At 42.5% G+C, this 25,899-nt stretch overlaps 1 protein-coding gene across 7 annotated transcripts in view; it reads left to right on the forward strand.

Annotated features, from left to right (window-relative positions):
* Positions 1 to 25,899, forward strand: part of APBB2 (amyloid beta precursor protein binding family B member 2) — a 318,379-nt gene that overhangs the window by 141,037 nt on the left and 151,443 nt on the right. For all 7 annotated transcript variants that reach the window (XM_053672308.1, XM_037138053.2, XM_037138057.2 and 4 more), the window contains 2 exons: positions 1,017 to 1,085; positions 8,616 to 9,431. In XM_053672308.1, coding sequence (XP_053528283.1) covers positions 1,067 to 1,085; positions 8,616 to 9,431 — 835 coding nt within the window. In that variant the 5' untranslated portion in view covers positions 1,017 to 1,066. The remainder of the gene's footprint in view (positions 1 to 1,016; positions 1,086 to 8,615; positions 9,432 to 25,899) is intronic.

Here is a 25,899-nt window from a genome sequence, read left to right on the forward strand (position 1 = left end):
TTAAAGATTTCACTCAGACTCAGTCATGCTGGGCTGTGCATGCCATTCACCGCTTAGTGATAGGGCTGAAAGCCTCTCTCATAGCCGCTCATGTAGGCCCGATTCATGGTTCCGAATAGCGGCACAGGACTCATACATAGATGTGCGTGGTTTCATGAGCCAGCTGTCTGCTGAAGAACAGGTAGGTTGTTGCGGACATTTTGCTTTTAGAAAAATGTAGTCAGTGTGAGTTTATCTATAAAGTATATTCTTGGAAATGAAATTGCTGAGAAATGGGTCATACACTTTTACTTTGCTCAGATATTTCTAAATGGCCCTTTGAAGAGTTTCTCCACTTTTGCTCCTATCAGGAAGGTTTAGTAAGTCCTACTTCCAGTTTCCGATTTCACATTTTCTTAAGTTTTAAGTGAGGTTAGTTCTTTGTATATTTACTGGGCAGTTGTGTTTCTCTTGGGACTTGTACCTGTCCTTTGGCCATTTCCTTACGGGCTTACTCATACTTTTCTTAATAATTTCAAGGAGTTCTTTGCATGCAAAGGAAATTAGCACTTTTGTGTCATTTTTGGTGGGTTTTTTCTAGTTGTTTTTTTGTCTTCTCTATGTTTATAGCCATTTTTTCCCCTAAACAGAAGGTTTAGATTTTTATACTGTGAAATGTACAGTTTTTTCCTTATTGGCTTCTGAATTGTGTGTTTTTAATGAGAAAAAGCACTGGAAACTTTAGATAGATAATAGATAAGTAGATAGGTAAATATATAGATAAACTTAAGCCTAGGATGTAAAAAAAAAAAGAAAATCTCAAATGTTTGTGGGAAAAGGGCCCTAAGCAGGAATTCAAATTTTAGTCAAAGGTGGTATAACTAACTATAAACAAACAAAAATTTGGATGGTATCTGTCAAAATTTATTTAACATTTTAAAACATCTTTTGGAAGGGTTTTCAATGATATGCTTATCTCTTTATATGTATGCTTTGTTATTTGGGGTTTTAATTTCTCAAATGATCCCTCTTTTCAGATTGCAAATTATAACCCATTTCCGGCGCCATTGCTGACATCCAGTGATCCATGTCAGAAGTACTTCCAGGTCAGATATATTTTCACATGTTTCAATGCAGAGAAGCAGTTGCATAGTAAGACTAACAAATGAATGTGATAGATGATTGTTTTGATGTTCAACTTACGATTTGCTAAAGTAACGTGTTGTGGGTTTTCATTGTTTTTCACTAATGTAATAGAAAAAGTGAATCTTTAAAATAAGATAGCAGAATCAATTGGACTTAATTGTATTCATGTAATAATTGCTATCAAATTTTGCTATCTAGCATTGCCCATTATAGCCTGTGAACAGTTACATATGAGCAAAGGAGGTGGTGGTATGAGTCTCCGGACCCCACTGTGGAGTCTGCCTAGGATGGACCTCCCCGAGTCAGTATTCTCCTCGGATCCAATGCTGAGTAATTCCAGGCCCTAGGAAAAATCACCTTAATTTTATTGTATGTTCCTTTCTTAGCGACGTGGTGGATGCTGGTCTCTACACAGGAAGGTGTGGGGTTTAACTCTTAGCCTCACAGGAATTTAATAAGGGGAAAGTGATGGCAGTAACATCTGGTATTAAACACACTATAGGACTTCCACATGGCAGGCGCATCTGGGCAGATCCGTGTTTGTTAGGGCACATGCCACTCAGAAAACTCTGAGTTTTGAAAGAAATAGATTTTAACCATGGACCAGTAGATATTAATGTCCCTAAATTTTAAATTAAACTCACTAAGTATGCCCACCCTCTTTTTTGCTGTACATAACACTGCATATTTCACATCAGCAGAGAACTAAAGTAAAACAATAAAATAAATACTAAGTGCAGCAGCAGAAGTATAGGAATAAATAGGAATACCCTTTTCATAAAAGTCAGCCAAAACCAGTATGACAGAGGAACCTACATTCACAGAGGAAAATTAGGGACTTAGGTGAGTCTTAGAGGACATCTAATTCATGCTGGGAAAATTCAGGGGCAGGGAGGTTTTCTTTGTAAATACATATCTGAACAGGTACATTAATTTCAGAAAATCAAGGCAAATATGTATGTCCTTTTAAAAATATATTTTAAGTATTGAGAATAAACCCCTTTAGGAATTCTTTAGCATTAAAATTTTTTTATTACTTTGGAAAATAGACTCAGTATGGAAACATTTTAGGAACAATGCTGGCAAATATATAAAATGATGTGTTTTGTTCTAAACAGAGGTGAATTAATCAAATGGCATGTAGCAATTTCTTCTGGCCATTATATTTTGTTATGCTGATACAGTTGGTACTCAAATTGCATCATTCCTTGGTAGTTGTATAAAAAACAATGAAACTGTTTTCCAGCATGATTTTTTAATAAAGAGCTACTGCTATTGTACATTGGTATAGAATGTAACACATTTCACCAGAAAGCAGTATTCTTATTTCAGTGGACATATTCCAGCCATTTTTATTTGAAAATTGAAATGCAGCTAGTAAGGAGAGTCTGGACCAATACGTGAGATCAGGTATGCCCAAATCCCGCTTTCCGCCTTTCAGGCGCGTCATAACTCAGAGCGTCTTTGAAAAAACACACATACCAGAATCAGTACCACTATCTGCCTGAAAAATTCTTGTTGAACTTGCAAGATTCAACCTAGGAGTCTCTTCTGAACAGGTCGTAGCTGTGACATAGTCTAGTGATTAGCCTACGTTAAGGCTTCTTTCATCGTTTCTTTTTTTTTTTTCTCTTTTGGAATTGACTTGAGGTCAGCTTATTCAAGAAAACCTGTGTCACTTCATTTGATATTTTTTTCACCTGAACCAGTGTTCCCAGGTTTGATCATTACTAGAATCATCAGAGTTGGCCATAAAAGTCCAGAGCTGTTAAAGAAATAAATTCATCTTCAGAAGACATGGAGGCTCTTCTAAATGATGAAAACAGCTTAGAAATGGAGCAGAGAAAATATCCTTGGGATATGCACGTCACATTCCAAGATGATTGCCTCTAATGTCTTAATTCTTATTTGAGTGCACACATTGTGATTTGTGTTTCCAAATGATCAGCCACCACATCTACCACATTTTCCCGCATTTGGAGTGCCTTCCTCTTCCTTGTCAGCTGGCGGACTCCCACCTATCTTTCAGGACCTAGCTCAGCATTTTTGGTGTGTTGTTGTTTTGCTTTTTGTGGGAGATCCTTCCCTGAACCTCTCTCCTCATCTGTAATGCCTTCTTGTAAGCCCCTACTTTTAGCTTTTGGGGGTTTGTTTAATAAGTTAAACAAACTGCCCCTGTCTGAGTTTCTTAAAGCAATTGGTACATCTTTCTTGAAGCACCTCAGTTGCACTTGGAAAGTTGAACAGAGTGAGCCCTGAGGCCATTAAGTTGACTGAAGAATAGGAAACCCTTGGGTGGTTAGAACTAGCTCTTGAAATCCGTCCCAGTATCTAAAGAGCCTTGGGAAGTTGCCCTGTGAACTAGCTGTGTGAAGTTGCTTTCCTGGTTTAGAAACTGCCAAGGTACTAAACCTGTGACCTCTCCTACCCAATGACCCAAGCTGCCTCCTAATAACCTTTGCATCTTTTGTTTATAGAGAAGTTCTTATCATTTTTGTCACATTGAGAGTTTACTTTCATGAGTAATTTCAGGAAACCAGCTTTATTTTGCCTCTCCTTCCTAAAAGAAAAAAAAAATTTGAGTTTATTTCATTTCCTTAATACTTTGAGGTCTAGTTCAAAAGGTAACATTCCTCAGGGCAGATGTTTTGCTGTTAACGCCTCAGTGGAGATAAAATTGTATAGCAGAAAAATAAAAATGAAGAAAATGTGAAGTCTCATTTAAGAGTGGGGCGAGCACTGGGCTTCGCTGGGCCCATTTGTCAACCCTGGGCCCATTTGTCAGTTTCCAATTTTATAAGCATGTCACAGGAGCAGAAAAAGAGAAGCAGGTTATTGAAGAGAGGAGTTGCCTGTCGTGACTGACTATTTTTTCCCCTTGACAGGGGACGAGTGGTCTCAGAAGGAGAAGGGAGCAGGTCTAACTACAGGCTCCAGCACGGGGCTGCGTGACAGTGTCATCTGAGTTATGGGCTCACAGCTCAGTGCTCAGATCTTTTTGACTCTGGGGTGAAGAAAGCTTGGTTAGCCATGAAATTAAAATGACCCTGGCCTACCTAATTTTGTTTAGGCTTTGTAAAAAAAAAACAAAAAGAAAACACAGAACTCTGTATGTTAGAGTTTTGTTGCTTTTGTTGCTCAAAGGAGAAAAACATTTCTAAGTGGTTTAAGCCCCCCCAAAAATGTTTTTTGGTTTTCAGTGATTCCAACAATGTCATTGTAGCTTGCTGACTTTCTCTGTCTCCTGACTGTACTTCCCCATTTGTTAGGTTCTTGCTTATGCAAGATGCAGGTTGTCTTTTCGTGGCGACTCCTTGTAGCTTCTGTCTTCCAGTTCAAGAAGAAGAGAGAAGAGAGCACTTCTCTTCTGGTCATTCTGACAAAAGTCTTAGGAAGGAGTGCCTTCATGTGGGTTGCTTGCTTTTCCTTGAGCTGGTCGCCATAGCGGTGGGGATTTGTTGCTCTGATTGGCTGAGCCTGGGCCACGTGCTTCATGAAGTCAGGGGCAGAGTCATCTCTGCCCGAACGTAGTGGCTGAATCCCTAATCTGTGCGAGAAGGTATTTCTATTTTGTCAGTTTTGTTCACTGCTGTATCCTTGGTAGTGAGAATTGTATCTACTGCATGGTAGTACACACAAAAAAATATCTGTTGAATGAGCGTGGAGGAAGGCTGATTCCTCAAGGGAAATTTTGGGGCTTTTACCTAAAAAGGAAGAAGTACATGCCAGCCTGTAACAGATGTTTCTTCATCGTGTAGGAGAGCAACAGCAGCATTCATATGAGTTCTCGCCACACTCTTAACTCTGAACTTATATCCGGCTCTGGAATAGGAACCGATCCTCTTGAACTGATAATGGGTCTTCATAGGTAACACTCAGAACAGCATGATGAATAGATGTGGAGGTGATGGCAAAACCAGGGGCCTTCTGCACCTTCCAGAGACCCAGGAGCAGAGCCACTTCCCTGCTGAAGTCAGGCCCTTGGGTTTATACCCAACACCCCGAATACACCCCGCTCGGAGACGCTGTCTTTCCTCTTTCCCTCCACTCCGTAGACTGCCTGTTCATTTTGTTGATGCTTTCCTTTGCTGAGCAAAACCTTTTTAGTTTGATTTTGTCCCATTTGTTTATTTTGTTTTTGTTGCCTTTGCTTTTGGTGTCAAATCCCCTAAAAAATCACTGCCAGGATGTGTTAAAAACCTTACCTGCTATGTTTTCCTCGAGGAGTTTGATGGATTCAGATTTTACTTTCAAGTCTTTAATCCATTTTGAGTTAGTTTTTGTGTATAGTGTAAGAGAGTGGTCCAATTACATTTTTTTTTTTTTTTTTGCCTGTGGCTGTCTGTTTTTCCCAACACCACTACTGAAGAGGTGTCCTTTCCCTACTGTGTATTCTTGGCTCTTCTGTGATAAATTAATTGGATATATATATATATATATATATATATATATAGGTTTATTTCTGTGCCCTGTATTCTGTTCCATTATCTATGTGTCTATTTTTATGGCATCAAAGTTCAAAAATTTTTTGAGTGTCACTAACTCTGTGTTTTTTCCTTGTGACTATTTCTAAACTTTGTCCATCTCTGCAGATTTCCCAAGATTGCTTGCCCTCAGGGAAGACTTTATTTATCTTCATGAGAAAATCGTGGCTGTCAGTTTTACTTTTCCTTGGTTTCGTGTCACAGCAGTGACATACGTGCCTGTGCCCATCCTTATTCCCCCACCTTCTTTCTTGTGTGAAGAAGTGCCCCTTGTCGTGGGAAGGGCCTGTAGTTCCACACCTGCTGTAGTCCCCTCTCCTCCCGTCACCTGGATTCTTCCTTCTTGGTCTGTCCTTCTTTTGTGTTTCTGCTTTCCCCTCCGACAAGGACACTGAACGTCTGGTGTCCTGGGTCACTCAGCTAGGGAGAGTCCCAGACAGGGCTTGCACCTGTCCCCCTGACCCTGAGTCCTGTGCTCTTATGTTCAGGGGCACTGCCTCTCGCTCGCGGTGGCCTTTCTCCCTCGGCTGTGGTCTCTCTAGGATTTCGCCAGCCTTATCTACTCCATGACCCTTTGGAGCTGAAATGACTGTCTAGCTGATATATTAATTCTTGGGGGCAGCTCTAACTTCGTAAGCTTACCTTGGCAGCCTTAGTTCTAGATCTGAACCTTCATTTTGCTTTCAGATCACAGCAGCATTTAACATCTAAGACACACTCTAATTGTGTTCAGGCCTCGATCTATAAAAACAGTGTATACAGAGCTGTCTTGTATAGGGCGGTCCTGTTGTTCCAGCCTCCCCCTACCCCCATGTTTTCTTACAAGCACAGGGGTTACAAAGGAAGGGCATAGGAAGGATGATGAGATCTAAACAGCTGATGAGAACACGGCTAAAAGTTTCTGCCTGTCACAGCCAGGATATGAACACTACTTAAATATTAAATCACCTAGAAATGTGGATGGTGTTCTTTCTGAAAATGTTTATGGTTATAAACAAAGTAAATACAAATTTCTCCCTAATAACATTGCTAGAATGTAGGACCTACCATGATAAAGTAGCCTCAGAGATTTTCTGCTATGCCTTTTAAAAAGCCGCTAGATTTCTAGCTTTTTCATAATAACATCACTCTAACCACCCAAGAGTCTAAGTATAATTTTCCCTTGTGCCTGTTACGAATATGTGTCTCTGGAAAACTTGGTGGGTTCGAGGGCTCTTCTCGTCTCAATTGCTATGCTTGAGTTAGGTTGAATTGTAAATGGAAGCATGTGTTTTCTATAAAATGGTAGTAGTAGCCAAAACACTATTAAAATTTTTAATTTCGTCTCAGAGTATTGTTCGGAAGGGAGAAATACACTAGACCCTCTGTTCCTGTAAAACGAAGCCCAAGTGCTGAGGTGGGCTGCTGGGTAAGCAGGATTTTTTTTTTAGCTTTTATTTATTTAATTTTAGAGAGGGGGAAGGGAGAGAGAAAGAGAGGGAGAGAAACATCCGTTGGTTGCCTCCTGTATGCCCCCAACTGGAACCTGGCCCACAACCCAGGCATGTGCTCTGACCCGGAATTTAACTGGTGACCCTTTGGTTCGTAGGACGATGCCTAACCCACTGAGTCACACCAGCCAGGGCAAGCAGGAATTCCTATAGATAATAGTCCTGAAGTATGGGACCCAGGCTCTAACCACTTCGGATTACAGCTCCTAACTGTCTCTGTGGGCTGCACGGTCATTCTGTTATAAAACAGACACTCCCTAGACTGTGCAGAGATGCCTAGTTTCCTAGAAGCTTACAGACTCCAGGATGAGTGGGGGATTCTTTTCTAAAGTAGCCCATCCTGCACATTTGATGATAGAAGGAGATACCTTTCAGCTCCTGCATGGAACATTCTTGCCTTCCTCCCGGTGGAGGTCCCCGTTCTGCCCGAGGGAGGATGAGGGAGTTGTCGCAGTGCAATTTTAGGAATGTCAGGAGCTGTTCCTTGGCTCACCCGCTGCTGGTGTAGAACTCACCGAGGTCTCTGCGGAGGGCAAAGGATCAGATAAGAAAAAAGTCATTCCTCTACAGGCAGAGCGATGTGAAACCTCAGGAATTCTCGCTGATGAATCTTGTTCCCGTTTAGTCTGAGAAACCGTTCTTTCTTCCTAGCAAGAGACACGTGGAATAAATCACGGACAGTGTGAACAATATTTGAGATAAATGCAACTGTCAGGTAGTTTCCTACGAGTTCTACAAGGGCACAGGTGACCGCAAACAGCCGAGTCTGTATTTTAATTCAGCGGAACGCATTCAGAACTCCTCTGGGGCTCTGACGTGTCTCTAGTCTCAGGCTCACTGCTATATTATAGTAATAATAGTTCTGTGTGGTGTGTGTGTGTGCTCTTGAGCAATTAAGGCATTTCTCCAAAATTTCTCTTTGCACAGATACTAAGCCCTAGTCAAAAATGTTTACAAAGGCATTAGGAAAACACTCTGATGGGGTGTGATTTTTCTAGGCATTCAGAACACAATTTCTAAACACAGTTGAGAAAAATTATCTTGGATGTATGGTGCCTCATTGAAGTGACCTTTCAGATTAATTCAGAAAGCTGGAGCCCAGAAGGATTTGGGGGCAACTTTTTCATTGCCTGAGGGAAGAACAGCATAGAAATGTGGCAAATGTTTATTAGAAAGGGAATAACTTTCAAGGTTGTGGAAAATGAAGCCACCAGAAGAAAATGCTTTCTTTCCAAATTCAAGAGAGAGATACTTTTTAATTTTAAGTAAAAGTTGGACCCTTAGACATTTTAGCTTTTCTATAAATTGGCTTTTGGATATTCACATTAAGCCTGTTATTTGTCCCTATTTAATATAGAAGCAAATGGTAACAATTAAGAGGAAAATGGGTTCTGTATGTAACATGTAACAGAAGCATTAATTCTCACAAACGCCTGTTTAAAAATGTTTGCTCACTCTGTACGCCGAGCCGTTTGACCATGTCAGGTGTCTGACAACCTGTCTCCTCTCTTGCCAGCCGACTCAGGTGCAGACACTGTGGCAGTGTTTATGGCCAGCAGCGGCACCACGGATGTCACGAATCGGAACAGCCCGGCCACCCCACCAAACACCCTCAACCTCCGTTCCTCCCACAATGAACTGTTGAACGCTGAAATCAAGCACACAGAGGCCAAGAACAGCACGCCCCCAAAATGCAGGAAAAAATATGCACTAACTAACATCCAGGCAGCCATGGGCCTCTCGGATCCAGCTGCACAGCCCCTGCTGGGAAATGGCTCCGCCAACATCAAGCTGGTGAAGAACGGGGAGAACCAGCTCCGGAAGGCTGCGGAGCAGGGCCAGCAGGACCCCAACAAAAACACCAGCCCCACTGCGGTCATCAACATAACTTCTGAGAAGTTAGAAGGTAAAGAGCCCAACCCACAGGATTCCTCGGGCTGTGAAATTTTACCCTGCCAGCCCCGGCGAACCAAGAGCTTCCTAAATTACTATGCAGACCTGGAAACCTCAGCCAGAGAACTAGAGCAGGACTTGAGTGGCCAGCACCGGGTTGCGGAAGAGAAGGCCCCGCTGGGCCCGGGCCAGGCCTCCACCGTCATTGGGAACGGAGATGTACTGCTGCAGAACCCAAACAAGCCCCAGTTCAGCCCTGAAGACGGCCAAGTAGCCACAGTGTCGTCCAGCCCGGAGACCAAGAAGGATCATCCTAAAACAGGGGCCAAGACGGACTGTGCGCTGCACCGGATCCAGAACCTGGCGCCCAGCGATGAGGAGTCCAGCTGGACCACACTGTCCCACGACAGCGCCTCACCCAGCTCCCCGGACGAGACAGGTACCCCTGGGAAGGGTGTCATAAGGTGACACTTTCTCTTGGTGTTTTCCATTATTGATGGAATTGATCTCTAGACTGACCCTCAAAATCTATTTGTAGCGGAGAAGAACATGATCTTTTGGGGTAAAATTGGGGTTAAAAGGTGGAACATATTGTAAGATCGTTTAACAATTTCATTTTGGTTCCAGCAAAAGTTGTTTTTTCTGGGAAGCATTTTTGTAAAACAATTAGGTCCTTGGTGGTGGGTACAGTAAAACATCATCTATTCAGCAAGGATATTGCCAGTGTGTAGGTGCACTGTTTCTGTCTACTGTCAAGAAATACTGTGTTTTGTTAAGCAAAATAATGAAAGAAATACAGTTGCTGGGGTCAGGATATAATTGATGAGCTGATTCATAGAACCAGCTATTTTAAATTTCGCAGCAGAACTTATTTATGCTTAAGCTAATGGAAAGGTTAAACATCTATTTATGAAAGACATTTTCCTTTTGACCTTCACTGGGGAGTAGCACTGTGCTAGCCTTGTTCAAGTAATATCTGAAAATGAGAAAGTGGTGTTTCTTCTAAAATATATTCGGAAGTTCAGGATTTTAGCTAGTCTGATGGACTTCTGTCTGTATCTATAACGTCTTTGGATTTGTCGGAGGAGTCAAAATTGTGACAGGAATGAACAGGGTCCTCCAAGTTAGCTACTTTTAATCTGTTTGTCACAGTCCTGCATTATACCGGTCATGAAGGTAAAAGATGGGGAGAGCACTGCTATTTCTGAATTGGGAGTAAACCAGCAGTCGCGAAGGCTTATTTCTGTAGCATAACCTCTCAACTGCCCTAGTGGGTCCTGTGGCTCTGTGCGTGTGATGCAAATAGAACCACCAGGGAAGGAAATGTTTTCCCAGCTTATAAAGCTGAGAAACTACAAGGACTACAGATAAGGAAAAGAGATGGGCACAGTTTTTTAAAAAAAGGAAGTGTTTTTGAAATGCCCTTTAAAATTGCAGCCCTTGAAATGATGGATTTCATCAGCCTGCTGTAGCTGGGTATGGCAGTAGGGAGGTTGCGCGGAGTCGGTTTCAGCTTGTAAATGTCTAGACCTGCACATTCCTGGAATCATAATTATGTGTTGTAATGTTACGAAGTTCACAGCTCTATTACTTTTTACCCATTAGAAGAATCCTTATCCTATAGCCGATGGACACCATTACCTGTTAGTGTCTGAATCTACATAAATAACTTGAGTCACTTCCCAACTCTCCCTCCTGTTTTCACACATCCCCCTCCCAACCCGTCCTGCTCTTCCAGGCAGGGCGCTTTCTGTTGTGGTTAAATTTTAAATTCTACTGAGAGTTATTTAATAAACAGTAAAGTGTCCCCTGCTCCTCACTCCAGTCCCTTTTCCCAGCGCTGACCACCTTTTTTTCTTAACTTCCTTTGAGAAACATTTTATGCATGTATCCACATTTATAATAAATTTTAAAATTTACCCAAGTTTTATGATGATGATATTTTTAAAGAGTCCTTACTTTTTAGAGATATACTAATATACTACTTTATATAATAGTGTAATATATAACATAATATAAACTCATATAAATAATATTGAGTATTTTCTCCAGTATAATTGTGGTGGTGATTTAAAAAAGGAAACAAAATTGCCCATAAACTAATAATTGTTAAAGGTGGGTACCTGAGGGTTCATTATTCTGCTCTCTCAAATTTTACGTTTAAAATTTTTTACAATCAACCATTTTCTCACTATTAAAATTTAGATTACTTCCATCCGTAGCCCCTTCGCTCTCTGCGTTCTGGGGTTGGTAAGGGCCTGTGGGGAGCTCGGTGCCTAAGCCAAGTGCGCGGAGCCCGCCCCACCCGCCGCAGCTGCGCAGGACGCCATCCGGGTCCCTCTGCCCGCTGCTCCTTTGCTCTGGGTGCTCGTGGCCGTTCTGTGGGCGTCTCCACAGAACTCGTTACTTGACACGTGATGTGAACTGGATTAGAATTTTTTGACATGTTCAGAGGACACGGTCATTTTCCTATCTTGGCGTTGAGACCTTTGAATTTTAAAGCAGGGGTGACACTGTGGGGAGGGCCCTTGGTGGGTGGGTAAGAGCAGACATTCTGAATCACATAAACAGGCTGGGAAGAATATATTGTTGCTGTGACTCTGAAGCAGCGAGATTGGGTTTTTGAAAAAACGTACTGGAAGTCAGACCTGGGCTGTCCTTCAGAATGACCCCTTTGGGGTCTCTGCGCCCATTCCAGCACGCTGCAGTGTCTCAAAATATTAACACGAGTAATATCTGGGAATTCTTCTGGAATTTCCTGAGAGCCAGTGGTGAACTCGTACCTTAGGATCACACTTCAGAGTGTCAGGTGGTGACCACTATATAAATTAGAGAGTAAAATGAAACAAGCGACCATTCAGATCATTATTCCTTTTGGTTTCATCTTCCCAGTGAAGCGTAACATCAGTATTTACAATGATCACAATCAGTTTAAATTAAACATCATATGTTTCACTTCTAGTAGCCAAATTAGTGTTTCTTATACATACAGGGTCTGGCAGAAGTAACGCCTGCTTGAGTATGGTTGGTAGGGTAGTAACATGGGTATAATAATTCAGTTTTAATTTGAACATTTCACCTAAAGCGTCATATGATATACTTGAGTGTGGTATTGTTATGTTACAGAATTATACGCTTCTGATTTTGTACTAACAGAGGGGCGTTATTTGTGCTGGACCTCGTATTTTACGTAGTACATCCATGTCTATATAGAATAAACACAAACTGTTGGAAGGAAAGAAAAAATGAAAGCAAATGTTTTGTAAGATATTAGCCTGCAGCATGATTAGTTCATATTTAAAAAGTATATATGTTTGCTTATTCACTGGGTTTTAAGCTAACACACATTACCATGGTGTGTGCTTCATGACTAAATCATGATGACGGAGTCACCTTCAGAGTCTAGGCTACGCTGTGGGAGCCTGTAAGAACAGAACAGACTCATTTGTACTTTAGAGCATCCTTTCCCAATTCGAGTGCTATTTATGAAATAAACCGAGCAGACTAACTCAAAGACTCAGCACTTTCTATTTCCCTTTCTTTCAGATTTGCCCCCTCCAGCATCTTAGCACCTTTTTTTGCACAATCCTATGAGCCCATTATGTTGCTCCTCTTTCCCTCCTAAGTAGTCTGTGCTCTGAGAAAACAAGAGGTGATTCTAAAGCAGGAAAGCATCTATGAAGTTACTGGGTTTCATAGGAGTTTCAAAAAGTTCAAAAGAGGGCCGTCTCTAAAAGAAAGGGCTGGAACTTGAAAGTGAGGACTTTTAACCCGTTAGAGTCTGGCCAGAGACCCCGGCCCCTCGGGGGCCCCAAGTCAGCGCACGGCCCAGATAAATGCAGACCGCTCAGATTGTGAGTGGTCTCTCTGCATCACCTGGTGTTTTACGTGGGCTTCATGAAAACTTTTGAAAGACATACGTCGGTGCTCTCTGGGTACAGGTTTCAGTACCTTGTAGGTTTAATTGGGGGCGTAGCAAAATTGAAGATACAGAGTGTGAAACCGGGTGCATTTTGTGGAATAGCCATTTTCAAATGAGCTTCATTACTAAATACAATGTACAAAGGATATGTTCATTGTGCATATACATTACATTATACATTACAGTGTATAGTACAGTACAATGTACATTATATTATACGTACATTATGGCAGGATATATGCAGAGAAAACCAAATGTACCTGGTATGGCAGGGGATCTGATGCTCTCAACTGACTTATTATTGAGAGCATGGACTCCAGAGTTGGCTTCCTGAGTTCAAATCCCAGCGCTGTTTCATGCGGGCAGCTCACAGAGCTTCTCATCAGTAAAAGTGGGTGGTGGTGGGGTTTTGGCTTAGACCTGTTGTGAGGATTGAGAGCACCTTCAAAGAGCTTTCAGAACAGTACCTTGGCATATACCAGGAGCTTGGTAAATACGAGTGCTTATTATTGTTAGTGATCATCATCAGTGCAAAAGTGGGATATAAAAACTTATTTCTGCCCTGACTGGTGTAGCTCAGTAGATTGGCGCGGGCCTACTAACCAAAGGATCGAGGTTTGATTCCCAGTCAGGGCACATGCCTGGGTTGCAGGCCAGCTCCCAGCAGGGGACACACCAGAGGCAACCATACACTGATATTTCTCTCCTTCTCTTCCCCTCTAAAGATAAATAAATAAAATCTTTAAAATTTTTGTTTCTCTCTTCATAATAAATCACCTATATTTTGGACACAGATGTTATTTTGTAATAGAATTGATGACGTTGCCTTGTAATAGGTGGGATTAAATAACCAATTATTGAGGAAGGCATAATGAAATTCTGTGGGCCTACCATGTGGCAGATCTTGTTCATGGTACTTTCTCATACTCCAGTGGCCGTGCTGGATTTGGACCAGGGTCTTCAGATCTTAGCACCTTGTGTTTTTGTACTGTACCACTGTCTTGAGATGTGGGCGTGTGGTCCCCAGAGGCTGAATGGATCAGGCTTTAGCTACTTCACCCGGACGTGTGTGGTAGTTATCTTGAGAATCTGAAAGATGGAAATTTTATTTTAGAGGATCTTTCCATTCCTGTAAGCACTTGAGATTTAACTCCAATTTTGTCATGTGCTCTGGGAAATCTTTCTAGACTCTCTGAGCTGTTGAAAGTCCTTTCTCTGTACCCCACTGAAATGTTTCCAAGTCTCTGTTACCATATTTCTCTCAGAAGTTTGTAATGTTTCTGTTTGGACGTAGAGCTCCACGAAAGCAGAAGCCGGGTCTTTGCCACGTGTGGGTGCGAGCCTCCTCCTACAACAGCACGTAGCCAGAGTCTCATAAACGGTGTCTATTTGCTGGTTGGATGGGTGGGGCTGGATGACGAACATGCATGTTCTTTGGGATCTGCTACATCAGTACTCCTATGGAAATAAAAAAGTAAGCCTGGCTTGTATACAATAATTGTTTAGAGCTCCTGGATAGGGAAATTCTTATTTATATTCTAGGCTCTTGGGAGGGACGAAGAACTGGGGTCATTGAGTCTATCACAGACATTCTCTGTACTGGAGTTCCTAGGTCTGCAAGTCAGAAAGGCCAGTGCCAAGGAAAGGCTGTTTAGGCTTCACTTGACTTCAAAAGTTGCCTTGCATTGCAGATTGATCCCTGTTGCTCCAGAGTTTGAATCCTTTGATGTTATAAATTGATTGGTTTCCACTCTCAAGGCAAGCAGAGTGGAAGTCTTGCAGGCTGGGTGCTCAGGGAGGGTGGGAGCCGAGGCACAGACCCCGTCTGGTCACCGCCAACGGCAGCACTTCTTGTTTCTGGCGTAGCGCTAGCATAGGGGTGTTAGAGCTTTGGGTAAGTTTACATTATTAATGCTTTTAGGAACATCTTCTAAATATTCATTTTATGTTCCATTGCTTTGGTAATTTCAACCATAAATGATTTTTAAATTGGTTTTTAAAAGCCCCCAATCCCTTTAAACAGAAAAAAGAAAATTCCAGGATATAGGAAAGGTTCAGTTTTCAGCTGGTTCATTCTGCTGAAATAATTTTAATCTTTTAAACACCCAGTAATGGTTCACTGGCCTTCCTCCCTTGTCCTCTCAGTTGAGAGTTCCACGGAGTGACAAGCGAAATTCAAGAAGACAAATATGAGATGTTTCTAAAATAGCTTGGACACATTGTATTGTAGGGTAGATGGTGTGATTTCCAAATTAGATTTCAGTACCTCGGGAGTGAGATGTGTAAAAACTCTTTCGTATCTCACCCAATGAACTTAAAGAAGAAGATGATTTTGCTCAATTAATTATTTGTAGAAAGTTCTAGAGAAAAAATTTTATGCAACTGAATGTTCAAGATGTTTTTGGTTGTCTTCCATTATAAGATATTTTACTAGGTACTTCAGGGAACAAAAAGAGAAATTTAACGAAATGAGTGGCAGCGAAAATCTAACAGTCTGGTAGTGAGCACAGGACAGAAGGCGTATTCAAGATGGAGCCTGGAAGAGGGGCTGCAGGGGACCCGACTGCCGTGAGTAGAGGGGGTCAGAGGAAGAAGTCGCTTCCGTGGGCTGGGATGTGAAGTGAGGGTACTGGCAGGTCTGTGCTGGAAATTGAATAGACTTTCAGTGGATCACCATCTGCGGAATATCATTGCCCATTAGAGCTGTTCAAAAGGAAGCTGGTCTCACTTCTTTTTCACTGATCACTAGAGAAGTTTAAGTCATGATTTTTACCCCACATTTTTTTTCTCTGCTTTACTTGCTTTGAAAAGTTGTTTAGCTTCTGGGGAGAGGATAGGGTGGGCAGAGAGTGGCTGCTTAGGAAGTGACAGGGTGCAGTCCCCTAATAGTCGTGCATGAGGTGCTCCCAGAAATGCCAGGTGTTGTCTTTATACCTCTAAGATTGTGACTCAGTGGAATTAGAGACAAAAAATGCTGCTGACCATGTTCATAAATTTTCTGGTCATATTTCATTGTGAACCATCTGCCCAGACTCATTATCCTCACAACAGGGTCTTAAATTTATAAATACATAAATACAGCTCCTTGACGCTGCCCAGCTTCGGACAGTCCCCAGCAGCGCCTGGCCTTCCTTGGCAGCTCCGCCTCTGCCTCCTGTGCCCTTGTTATAAAGGCCCTGGCCGATGGATTAGGGCCTCCTCTAATCCAGTATGACTTCCTCTTACTTACTTGATTACATCTGCAAAGACCCTATATCTAAATAAGGTCACATTCTGAGATTGTGCCTGGGCATGAATTTTGGGGGAGACTATCTAACCCAGCACAGGGGTCTTCATAGATAATGCCTTAGTGTGTGCATTACAGAGGAGATGCGAGAGAATATTTGTGCCCATTATTATGTTCCACTTTTTCAAGGAGGAAAGCTAACATTTGCAGGTATTTTTGGAATTGGTAAGTGAATAAAGTGTGCTACAGGGGACCTCAAGATAGCCTGGAGCTATCTTTATTGGAATTCTTCATTGTAAAGAAGACGAAAGTTAAGTATGGACCTGGTACTGTAGAATCTGAAACCACAAATTCAACTGAGATTGGGAAGAACTGTGGAAAAGGCAGAAAAAGATGGTAAAGGTACAGTAAAGCTTAACATTTAACAGTAAGGCTCAGCCCTGGGGGTTGGAATGGTTCAATGTACTTGGCATATGGACATGGGGTTATTGTTTTTGATTAAGAAAAAAAATAAAGCTTAAGAACAGGCAGACAAGCATATAGTAGGCATGTTTTTCTTATCTCTCGTTAAGAGACATTGCTTTCCAAATATTTCCTTGGGAGCCGTGTGGAATATAAAAGAAAATGACTCCGATTTTAGGGCAACGCAGAGGCAATGTGATGCTATGAAAGCTTCAGAGATCACAAATGGACGGTGTTCGGAAGTACAGACAGGTTGTGTCCAGTAGACAGTGCTCGAGAGAACTTGGAGTTACAGGTCGAGGCTTAGAAATTGGAAACTTTTGCAGAAACGTATGGGTCTCTTATTCCTCTTGTAAATACGGAAATCTCACAATGCTGGGCTCAAATGCCAAAGAGGCACAGTCAGCAGCACTTTACATGGATCCTGCCCCGCTCCTTGCAGGGCACTGGGCTTCCGGACCCCTGCTGAAGGTGTCTGTGGACTCAGCGCCATGTACACATGAAACTATGGTGGTAGAAAGAGCTGGGCTGGTGTTGCCCTTGCCCGTTACCCCTGCATAGCCCTGTGATACCCTTGCAGCAGCCTTCCTGGACCCACAGACATCTTTTCCTCATAGTCATTCTGGTCTCAGTCCCATGCTGTCTGCTGGGATTATAAAGTGTGGCATGAACTGTTATGCAAACAGTGCTTGAAATTTCCAAAGTCATCTTTAGATGACTTCTCAGAGTTCTTCCATCTGTTACTATAGTTAGAGGAGGGAAACATTCGCTTTTCAAAAGATGGGGTGTGGGTGGTTCATAAATTTTGTTCATCAAGTCTGATTCAGTTAATATACCCGGTTCGTTTTCGTAAGTGTGAGGATAGTCAACAATTACTCTTACAATGTATATATGTGTTTCCCTATTAGAACCCTTGGGTGGCTAATGGTGAAATAAAGCTTCCTATTCAGACAGATGACTGGGAAAACCAAACCATTAGACTATAAGAAAATTATCTGCATTCCATGTGCAATGGTCAGAAAGTGAGAGAACAGGGTAATCCTAACTCAAGTATTGATGCTGGCCTTAAGAGAGGAGATAATATTTATTGAATATAAGCCTTTATTCTTTCTTTTTGTTCTGCTTTCCTTAGATTTTTTCTTGAGAATGATTGAATTTAATTCCTGCAAGGATTCTTCCTTCCTATCATTAAGGACATTGGTGGTTGATTTTTTTTCTCCCTCAGTATTTGAAGAAGCCTTCATGTAGAACCCCACTGAATTGGTACATCTGGGCTATTATAAGGTAGATTTCCATGCTATAAATGGCTTGTTGAAGAAGCTGGTTTTACTCGGTTGGTTTGTTACCAGAATACTTTCTCTCATACATACGCTGGTACAATATATGTGATGCTTAGGTGTAGAAGATGGTTGGCCCATGAAAGCCCGTTTAATCCCTAACAGACAGGCAGAGTAATCATCATAGAACCACAGACCCTTTCTCCGAGTGGTACAGAAGAAAACATTCCATGTGGAATTGTCAGAAAGTGAGAGAACGAAGATGCCCCCAACTCCACATCCTTGGGAAAGGACTGACGGTGGCATAGCAAAAACAAGTTCAAGGGCTGGGGATGTCGAGACACCTGGTAATGGAAACCTCTAGGGACACTTCTTAGTAATGGGCTAACGCTCCAGGTCCCACTTTGCTTTTCTGTAGCTGCTCTGGGGATGTAACCTGCGGGGGCAACTTTGACTGACATTTTCTTTCATCCCTGCTCAGTGTGGACGGGGGAGACATTTCATGATCTCTGCTTTTCCCTTCTTTCTCCAGAACAGGTAGCAGCTTCTTTCATAGTGTCCGAGTGGCTTTCACCTTTTAGTTGATGTCTTGTCCGTCTGTCTCTTGTTGACTTTTTCTTCTGTGTGTTACAGAACAAGGGACCTGAGCCACAGAGTGGGTTAGGGTTCATATCTGGAATGCAATTGAGGATAATTGGATTGGTAAAATCTGGACTGCTTACGGGTACCTTTAGTGAGGATGATAGTTTAGCCTTAATCCATGCCCATGCTTTCTATCAGTGAGCCTCCCTGAGTGCTAAACTATCTGAGCAGGTGTTCTGGGTGACTCTGTGATTGAGGCAAAATCTTCCCTTGAAAGAACTCACAGGCCCCTTCCTTGAGATTCTTTTAAATCTCTTTAACTCTCGATGACCTTTACCATCTTCTGGGTTTTAGGGTTTTTGAGTCAGAGTCTTGACCTGTTCCAGCTCCATCCGTTTCTTAACCTCTGAGCCTCAGCTTGGTTGTCCCTAAGGTGCGAATAATAATACCACCTACCTCATGAGATCGATACATGCAGCCCATGGCACAAAATTTGGCCTACAGAAAGCATTTTTTAAAACATTAGCTAGCATTATAATTAGTCTTATCTTTCCTATGAGATGGAAAGCCTCTTCAGGATGTAGGTCGTTTTCCCTTTGTTGTTTTTATTTTTAATCCCCAGAAATAAATCCATGTACTGGATACTTCTGTGTGAGCGAGTAATCAGCATAACAAGTAAACTGTATTATTTATACTAGCAGTACAACCAGTCAAAGGTGATATTTTACCTCCAAGAAGTCTACAGTAATTAGGGAGATGATTAAATCCTCTGTCCCTCAAAAACCAATTTTTTTAATGTGGACATTGTGCATCTTTAAAGAGCCCTCTCACGTGATACTGGTACATGCTTCTGGCGCCTGGCCACATTGGGAGTGGTGATGCTGGACTGCGAGCCGCAGGGCAGCGGGGACAGGGCGCTTTGTTTACTGCTGTATTCTGCACACACAGAAGACACCGTGCTTAGGACGTGGTTGTGGGAAAAAATATAAGGTGCAATAAATTCATTGATTTCAAAACATAGCCAATGATACCAGGTACAGTTTGTTGTGGGACAAGACTGTAGGATGGATAAGGGTCATAAAGTTCCAGATAAGGCATTTCTCCATCCAGAGGGCTCATGGGTACCAGAAGGCAGAAGTGGGAGATCGATGGTGTTTGGAGAAGTAAAGAAGCAGGGGCACACAGAGAAAAGACAAGGGGGGAGCAAGAGAAGAGGTTGCTCCAAGGCAGTGCTCCCAGACTTTTTGGTCGTGGGGACCCCTCTACACCTTCAAAAATTATCAAGACCTCCAAAGATCTTTTGTTTATATGAACTATTTCCATATTTACTGTTAAATATTAAAACCGATATGCATGTTATATATTTTAAAAAGAATAAACCCATTAATGTTAACAAAACAAAATAAAGCAGCCTATAAACGTAACCGTTTTTTTCAAAGCCAACAACAATTTCACGAGAACAGTGATGTTATTTTAGCTTTTTGAAAATCTCTTTAATGTATGGCTTATTTGAAGGCAGCTGGAGTCTCCTACCTGCTTCTACCTTTAATGTGTCTCAATACATTATCGTGGTTGAAGTAGATGAAGAAAACCCTGCTGGCCTCATACAGATACTGAATAGGAGGGAGGAAAAGAGAGGAATATTTTAGTAGCCTTTGCAGGGACTTATGACTACTCTTTTTTAATGTTATACCAAAACTCAATAATTGGTAGTTTCTTAAAGGTTAGTTAGTAGAATCTGAAACTACAGTAGTGAACTCTTTTGTACTCTGTAATATTAACATCCATTGGTCTATTGTACACTTCGGATGGATGTTTTGCCCAGACGTAATTTTGTAACATCATGCATTGGTGACTTGGGAAATATTGGTTCAGTGAGTTATGAAGCTCTTCCAAATGTTGACACTTTTCATTACACAATATGGAAACATTACATTCGTTGATCTCACCACATCTCATCAGAAAAGTCGTTAATTATTGGGAAGCTGTCAAGCTCCCAGTGGCAGATACAAGTTTTCCAAAATTCTAATTTTTGCTTGAAAGCTCGCATTTTATCATTAGCAACAAATACTGTCAGTTGTTTTCCTTGAAGTGACAGGCTCACCTCATTCATTTTCGAGAAAATGTCTGCCTAGTGCCCACATTTGCATAACCATAGTTTGTCAGGCGTTCTTTCAAGTAGAAAAGGTCTTCCATGGGCTTTTCCTGAAACGACAGCCAGACCTTCACAGGCAGAAGTGCTTTCTGTGTACTTGCATTAAAAAGGTGCACAGTTAAGGGTTGAAATTTAGTTACATGAAGACTTCCTACTGCTTCCACAGGACGTCACTAGGCAGGGCCGACATTGTTTTCCGTGGGCGTGTGTGGTGTTGGGGAGTACCGTAATTTCTAGTGCAGTTTGTGCCCTTGTATTTCTTCCTGCTGAGATGCCAACAATTTTCTCCATTATTTTTTTGCATCCTATCAGTTAAATGTTAACACAGTGAAGAAGGCTGTGAATAACATCTTAGTGTCATGGAAAGAATTTCCACCTGAGAGACCCCCTGAAATCCCTGATGGGAGTTTTTTCTCTTGGCGTGAGGATCAGTGCTGCTGGCAGTGTGGCTGGAGGGGAAAGTGGGTGGAGGGCAACTGGGAGAGTTCGGTTGGGTAGGCGGAGGCTGGGGCGGAGGATGCTAACGCTCTACCATGAACTTAACTCTTGTGAGTGAGCAATGACCGATGGCTGTGAGGAAAGGAGTGCTGTCTTGTCAAGTGCAGTGTAGGAAGGCACAGCCCATGTCGGAGCCTAGAATGTGTTGGAGCGGCCGAGGAGGCAGGCAGTGAGGAGAGTCTCCCAGGAATCGTGGGAGGCGATGGGGCCTGGTGGAGGTGAGCAGCTTTACAAATAGAACCAAAGTGGAAGGAAGGAATCTCCAGGATGTCAAGTTGACTGGATATGAATGGTGAGGGAGGCGTAGAATGAAAGAGGTCAGATTTTCAACTGGAACACTAAGAAATGCTGGTTTTCAGAAATATTCAAGTTGGGAGGAGGAACTCGTTTTTTTGAGGAAGATGATGTTTTTGATTTTAAAGTGTGAGTTCAGGATAATGTGGGGATAGCCAGGGTGTTCTGACACCAGAGTTGTGGTTCTACTGGACACCAAACAAATTCTTTCACTGTGTCTCAGACTTGTGTATACGTTCTCTTGGTGTGTCGTTGTTTTAGAATAGCGGTACAATGGGGTGGAGTGGGAAGGGAGATGGGAATCTTCGCCAGTTTGGAGAGTATCAAAGGGTCTGCCTGCACACATACACAACGAAATGGTTATGGTGATGTGGCCCAGTCTCTCCTTTTTCCCCCGTTTGAACTATTAAACTTGATTGAACCATGCTTCTAGAACAGTGACTAGGTATCTCATTCACCAAAGATCAAGCCGTTCAGTACAGGGATGACACGTTCCATTTCTCTTATTTTCACTCTGCTCTAGGAAAGCGAAAGGGCCACGTGAAAAAGATAAGCATGTTCTTCCACCCACAAGTTGATGTTGAGGGTCTCTGCCAGGTATAATACCCAACAGACTTTACCAGGTGGCATTCATGACCTTGGCCCAGGGCCTGCCTGACAGGTTCTAAACCAAGCTTTAAGAGCAGAGCTGTATCTTAAGGGTGGACTCAGACCTAAGTTCATGAGACTGAAATACTGCAGACACAGTTCTGTTGATTTGTGATGAGAGTGGTCACTCCCAGGTACAGGGTTTCCCGACGTGACACTGTGAGTGCACACTCTCGGAACTAGTGTGTCATCATGGTTCCCAACGAGAAATCGTGATGACATGGCCCGATTTGCCCACACTGCATGGTTAGGGTTTCTCTCCCCATAGATAACCATGTGGAAAACCCAGGCACAAGCAATGGACCTTCGGGAACATGGTCTTTACTTAGAGGGGAGTCAGAGGAATCGCATGTTTAAATGGCATCAGCCCAGAGTTTCTGTACTTCTTCCCCTTGGGATGATGGTACTGAGGACTTAGACTCCTTGAAGTACATTGGCTGAGATTCCTCTTTTTTTGGAACTTAAACCTCTGACCTCTATATAAGCTACCTAATTTTTCTGATTACCAGTCTTTGTTAAGATGTAGTGATTTTCTACTGAGCTAAAGGATAAGTCATTCTTACCACCGTGATCTCTGTTGACCTGTACAGAACACTTCCGGCACCAGATGTCTGGGTTTGCCGTGCTAAGCTGTTCTCCACTTCTCTGCAGACACCAGCTGGGCATTCTGCTGTTTAATTTAATTTTGACACTAACTACCTAGAGTTAGTGCAGACCCCACAAGTTAAAGGCTCAGTTCCATGAGGCTGTCCCCCATTTCAGATGCTAATCACAAGTAGCAGGTCCCCAAGTCACCCACAGTTCTGTCCACCTTGACTATACATCAGGAGTTCTTACAACCCATTCCTGAGACTGATAATTTCTTGTAATGGCTCACAGAACCCAGGAAAACACTTACTTACATTTACTGGTTTTTTACAAAGGATATTTTGTAAGGTACAAATGGACAGCCAGACGTAGAAGGACATAGGGTGAGGTCCCAAAGCTTTCTGAGTATAGAAGTTTCTGTCGCTGTGACATCAGGGTGTGCCACCCCAATGGGACATGAATTAATTCACCAACCGGAAAGCTCTACTACACACCCTGATATGGAGGTTCCGTTTCCTAGGCATGCTGGATGAAGTCACTGGCCATTGGTGATTAACTCGGTCCTCAGCCCCTTTTTCTTCACCGGAGGATGAGACAAAGTTCCAGCCCTATGTTCTTTCTCTGGTACCCAGGCCACATCCTGAAGCTACCCCGGGTGCCATCTGATGTTATTCAATTCATGGAAACACAGGTGTAGTTGGCAGGGGCCTATTATGAATATCAAAAAATGCCCTCTGACCCATATCGCTTAGGAAATTGCAAGGATTTGAGGAGCTCTGCAGGAACTGGGATGAAGACCAAATATATATTTCTTATTATATCATAATAGTGCAATCATTCTGTGTTTAAGAGTCATCCTATCTCATTCTTATCCAATGTTTCTTGGCGTTGGTCCATCAGCTGATTCAACTGTTCTGTAATAACTCCAAGAACGCTCTTAATTCCCCCATTTTAACTAGTTTGTAGAGGGTCCCTTTGCACACCAAGCCTGAGAAGCCCAGTTCCAATTCTGACACAGGACCTGCCTTCGCCAGGGCTTTCAGTGCTGTTGAGAGGACAGAGTTCCTATTAGAGTCAACACTGACCTGCCAAATTTAACAAACTTGCAACCCCAATAAAAACACGTGCAAAACATTCATTTTCTTTTTAAAAAATAGTGCTGTATTTTGGTTTTGGCATGAGTAGGAAGGGTTCTTAATTGCTATCGGCTCCAGAATTTAGACCACTGTCAGTCTTTTCTCTGGTCCTTGACCCTAAAATTGTACCTGTGATATAAGCTTGCATGCAGCATAAAGGCTGACCATTTAAAATCCCAGCTATGGCCCTGGCCAGGTGGCTCAGTTTGGAGCATCGTACCATGCACCAAAAGGTTGTGGGCTCGATTCCCGATCAGGGCACATTGCACCCAAGTTCAGTCCCTGGTCGGGGTGCATGTGGGAGGCAGATGATTGATGTTTCTCTCTCACACCAATGTATCTCTCTCTCCCTTCCTCTCTCTCTAAAATGAATAGACATATCCTTGGGTGAAAATTAAATAAGTAAAATCCCAGCTCTGTCATGCTAAATGGATGATGGTGGCAGAGTCACATCATGCATTTCTCCCTGCAAAATGGAGTTAACAGCAGCACCTGCCTCACGGGTGGGTGTGAGGGTTAAATGAAGTAAGGCATGCAGAGCACTGAGCACCTGCATGGTGCTGGGCAGGCAGTAAACACTCAGCAGAAATTCGATTGTACAGATACTCCTTTATGGAAAATTAACTCCCACTGAACGAAAGGCACAGAAAGAGAGTTAAAAAGGGACAGTGAGTGGGTACATAAACTTCTTTTAGCTGCACAGTAGAATAGAAGGTGTAGACAAGAGATGGTTCTCTGGAGTACAGAACTTGAAAACAGCCTGCTTTCCATCTAGCCCTGTAGAGTTTGGTTGGTAGGTCATTACCCTAAAATTAGCTTTCATGGGAAGGGAGGGAGGGAGGGAGGTCCTGAGGGTGGTACAGTCCCCTGGGTCTGGGCATCAGGAGGCCTGGGTTCTGCCCTTGACGCTCCGGCTCATTAGCCTCAGGCCAGTGTGGTTTGCAGAGTCCTGGCATTTGGGTCCAGCCATTCCGTGCTCAGCACCTCACTGAACGTTTTCCAAATATCAGTTTGCTCTGTTCCTCACAACATATTTGTGAGGCTTCCAAGAATGCTGTCCAGAAGATATCTAAAATGTTATTTAATTGTATTAGAAGATGAATCTATAGCTGCTTAAGTGAACTAAAAAGCTGCATTGATAACCACTTAGGTGAGGTATCATTATCAAAAAGTTTTCATTATCAAAACATTCTGAGCCCTGGCTGATGTGGCTCAGTGTCTTGAGCGCTGGCCTGTAAACCGAAGGGTCACCTGTCCAATTCCCAGTGCAGGCCTGGGTTGCAGACCAGGATCTCGGTTGGGGGTGTGATAGACAACTGATGGATGTTTCTCTCTCACACCGATGTTTCCCTCCCTCTCTTTCCCATCTCTCTAAAATAAGTAAATACCATCTTTCAAAAAAAAAAAAGTTGTTCTGAGCATTAACTGCGGAAGGGTTTAGCAAAGATGCTTTTTTGTTTAGTATTTTTAGCCTTGATAATTTTCACTTCCTTAATTCCAATATGAGTTTGTGGTGTGTACGTATATTAGGAGAGAGAAAAAGAACAGAGGAGGGACAGAGAGACGAGGTGAGAGTGAAGGTTCTGCAGGCTGGAAAGCGCTGGCAGCGGTGGGATTTTTAAAACTTAGTTTCAGAGCATTCGCAACATTCTCGTAGAAGAATCTTAAGAGACGCCTTAGCCCACTTTCTGAAAGGCTAAGATGCGTAGCATCTTCAGCTGAAATACCTTCTGGTGTCCTGCAGATTCTAAAAAATATCTAGGAAATTGGGGGATAAGCTGAATTCGGGAAGGAGAATTTTCAAAGCTGAAAGTTAAAACATGTCTGTTTTGTGAAGAGGGGTCTAGAGCTCATCTGTAATTCTTCATTCTTTTCTCTGCTCACTTGCCACAAACCAACAAAATCAGCCAGGTTCAAACTCAGGACCAGAGAGCAGGAGGAAATGGCTATAGTTACAACTCCATGTGGATTTTTTCTGTGTTCTTTGTATATGTTTTTAAAAAATAAACCGCATCATGTAGTATGTATTACTCTGGCCCACCACAATTTCTTCTAAAGAGGGTTGGATATGGTAGTGAATGAGCTGATGTAAATACGGGTGTGAAAGTTTCTAAGTGCA

Source organism: Artibeus jamaicensis, unplaced genomic scaffold (genome assembly GCF_021234435.1).
Source record: "Artibeus jamaicensis isolate MK-2021 breed Jamaican fruit bat unplaced genomic scaffold, CSHL_Jam_final contig_76, whole genome shotgun sequence".
Taxonomy (NCBI): domain Eukaryota; kingdom Metazoa; phylum Chordata; class Mammalia; order Chiroptera; family Phyllostomidae; genus Artibeus; species Artibeus jamaicensis.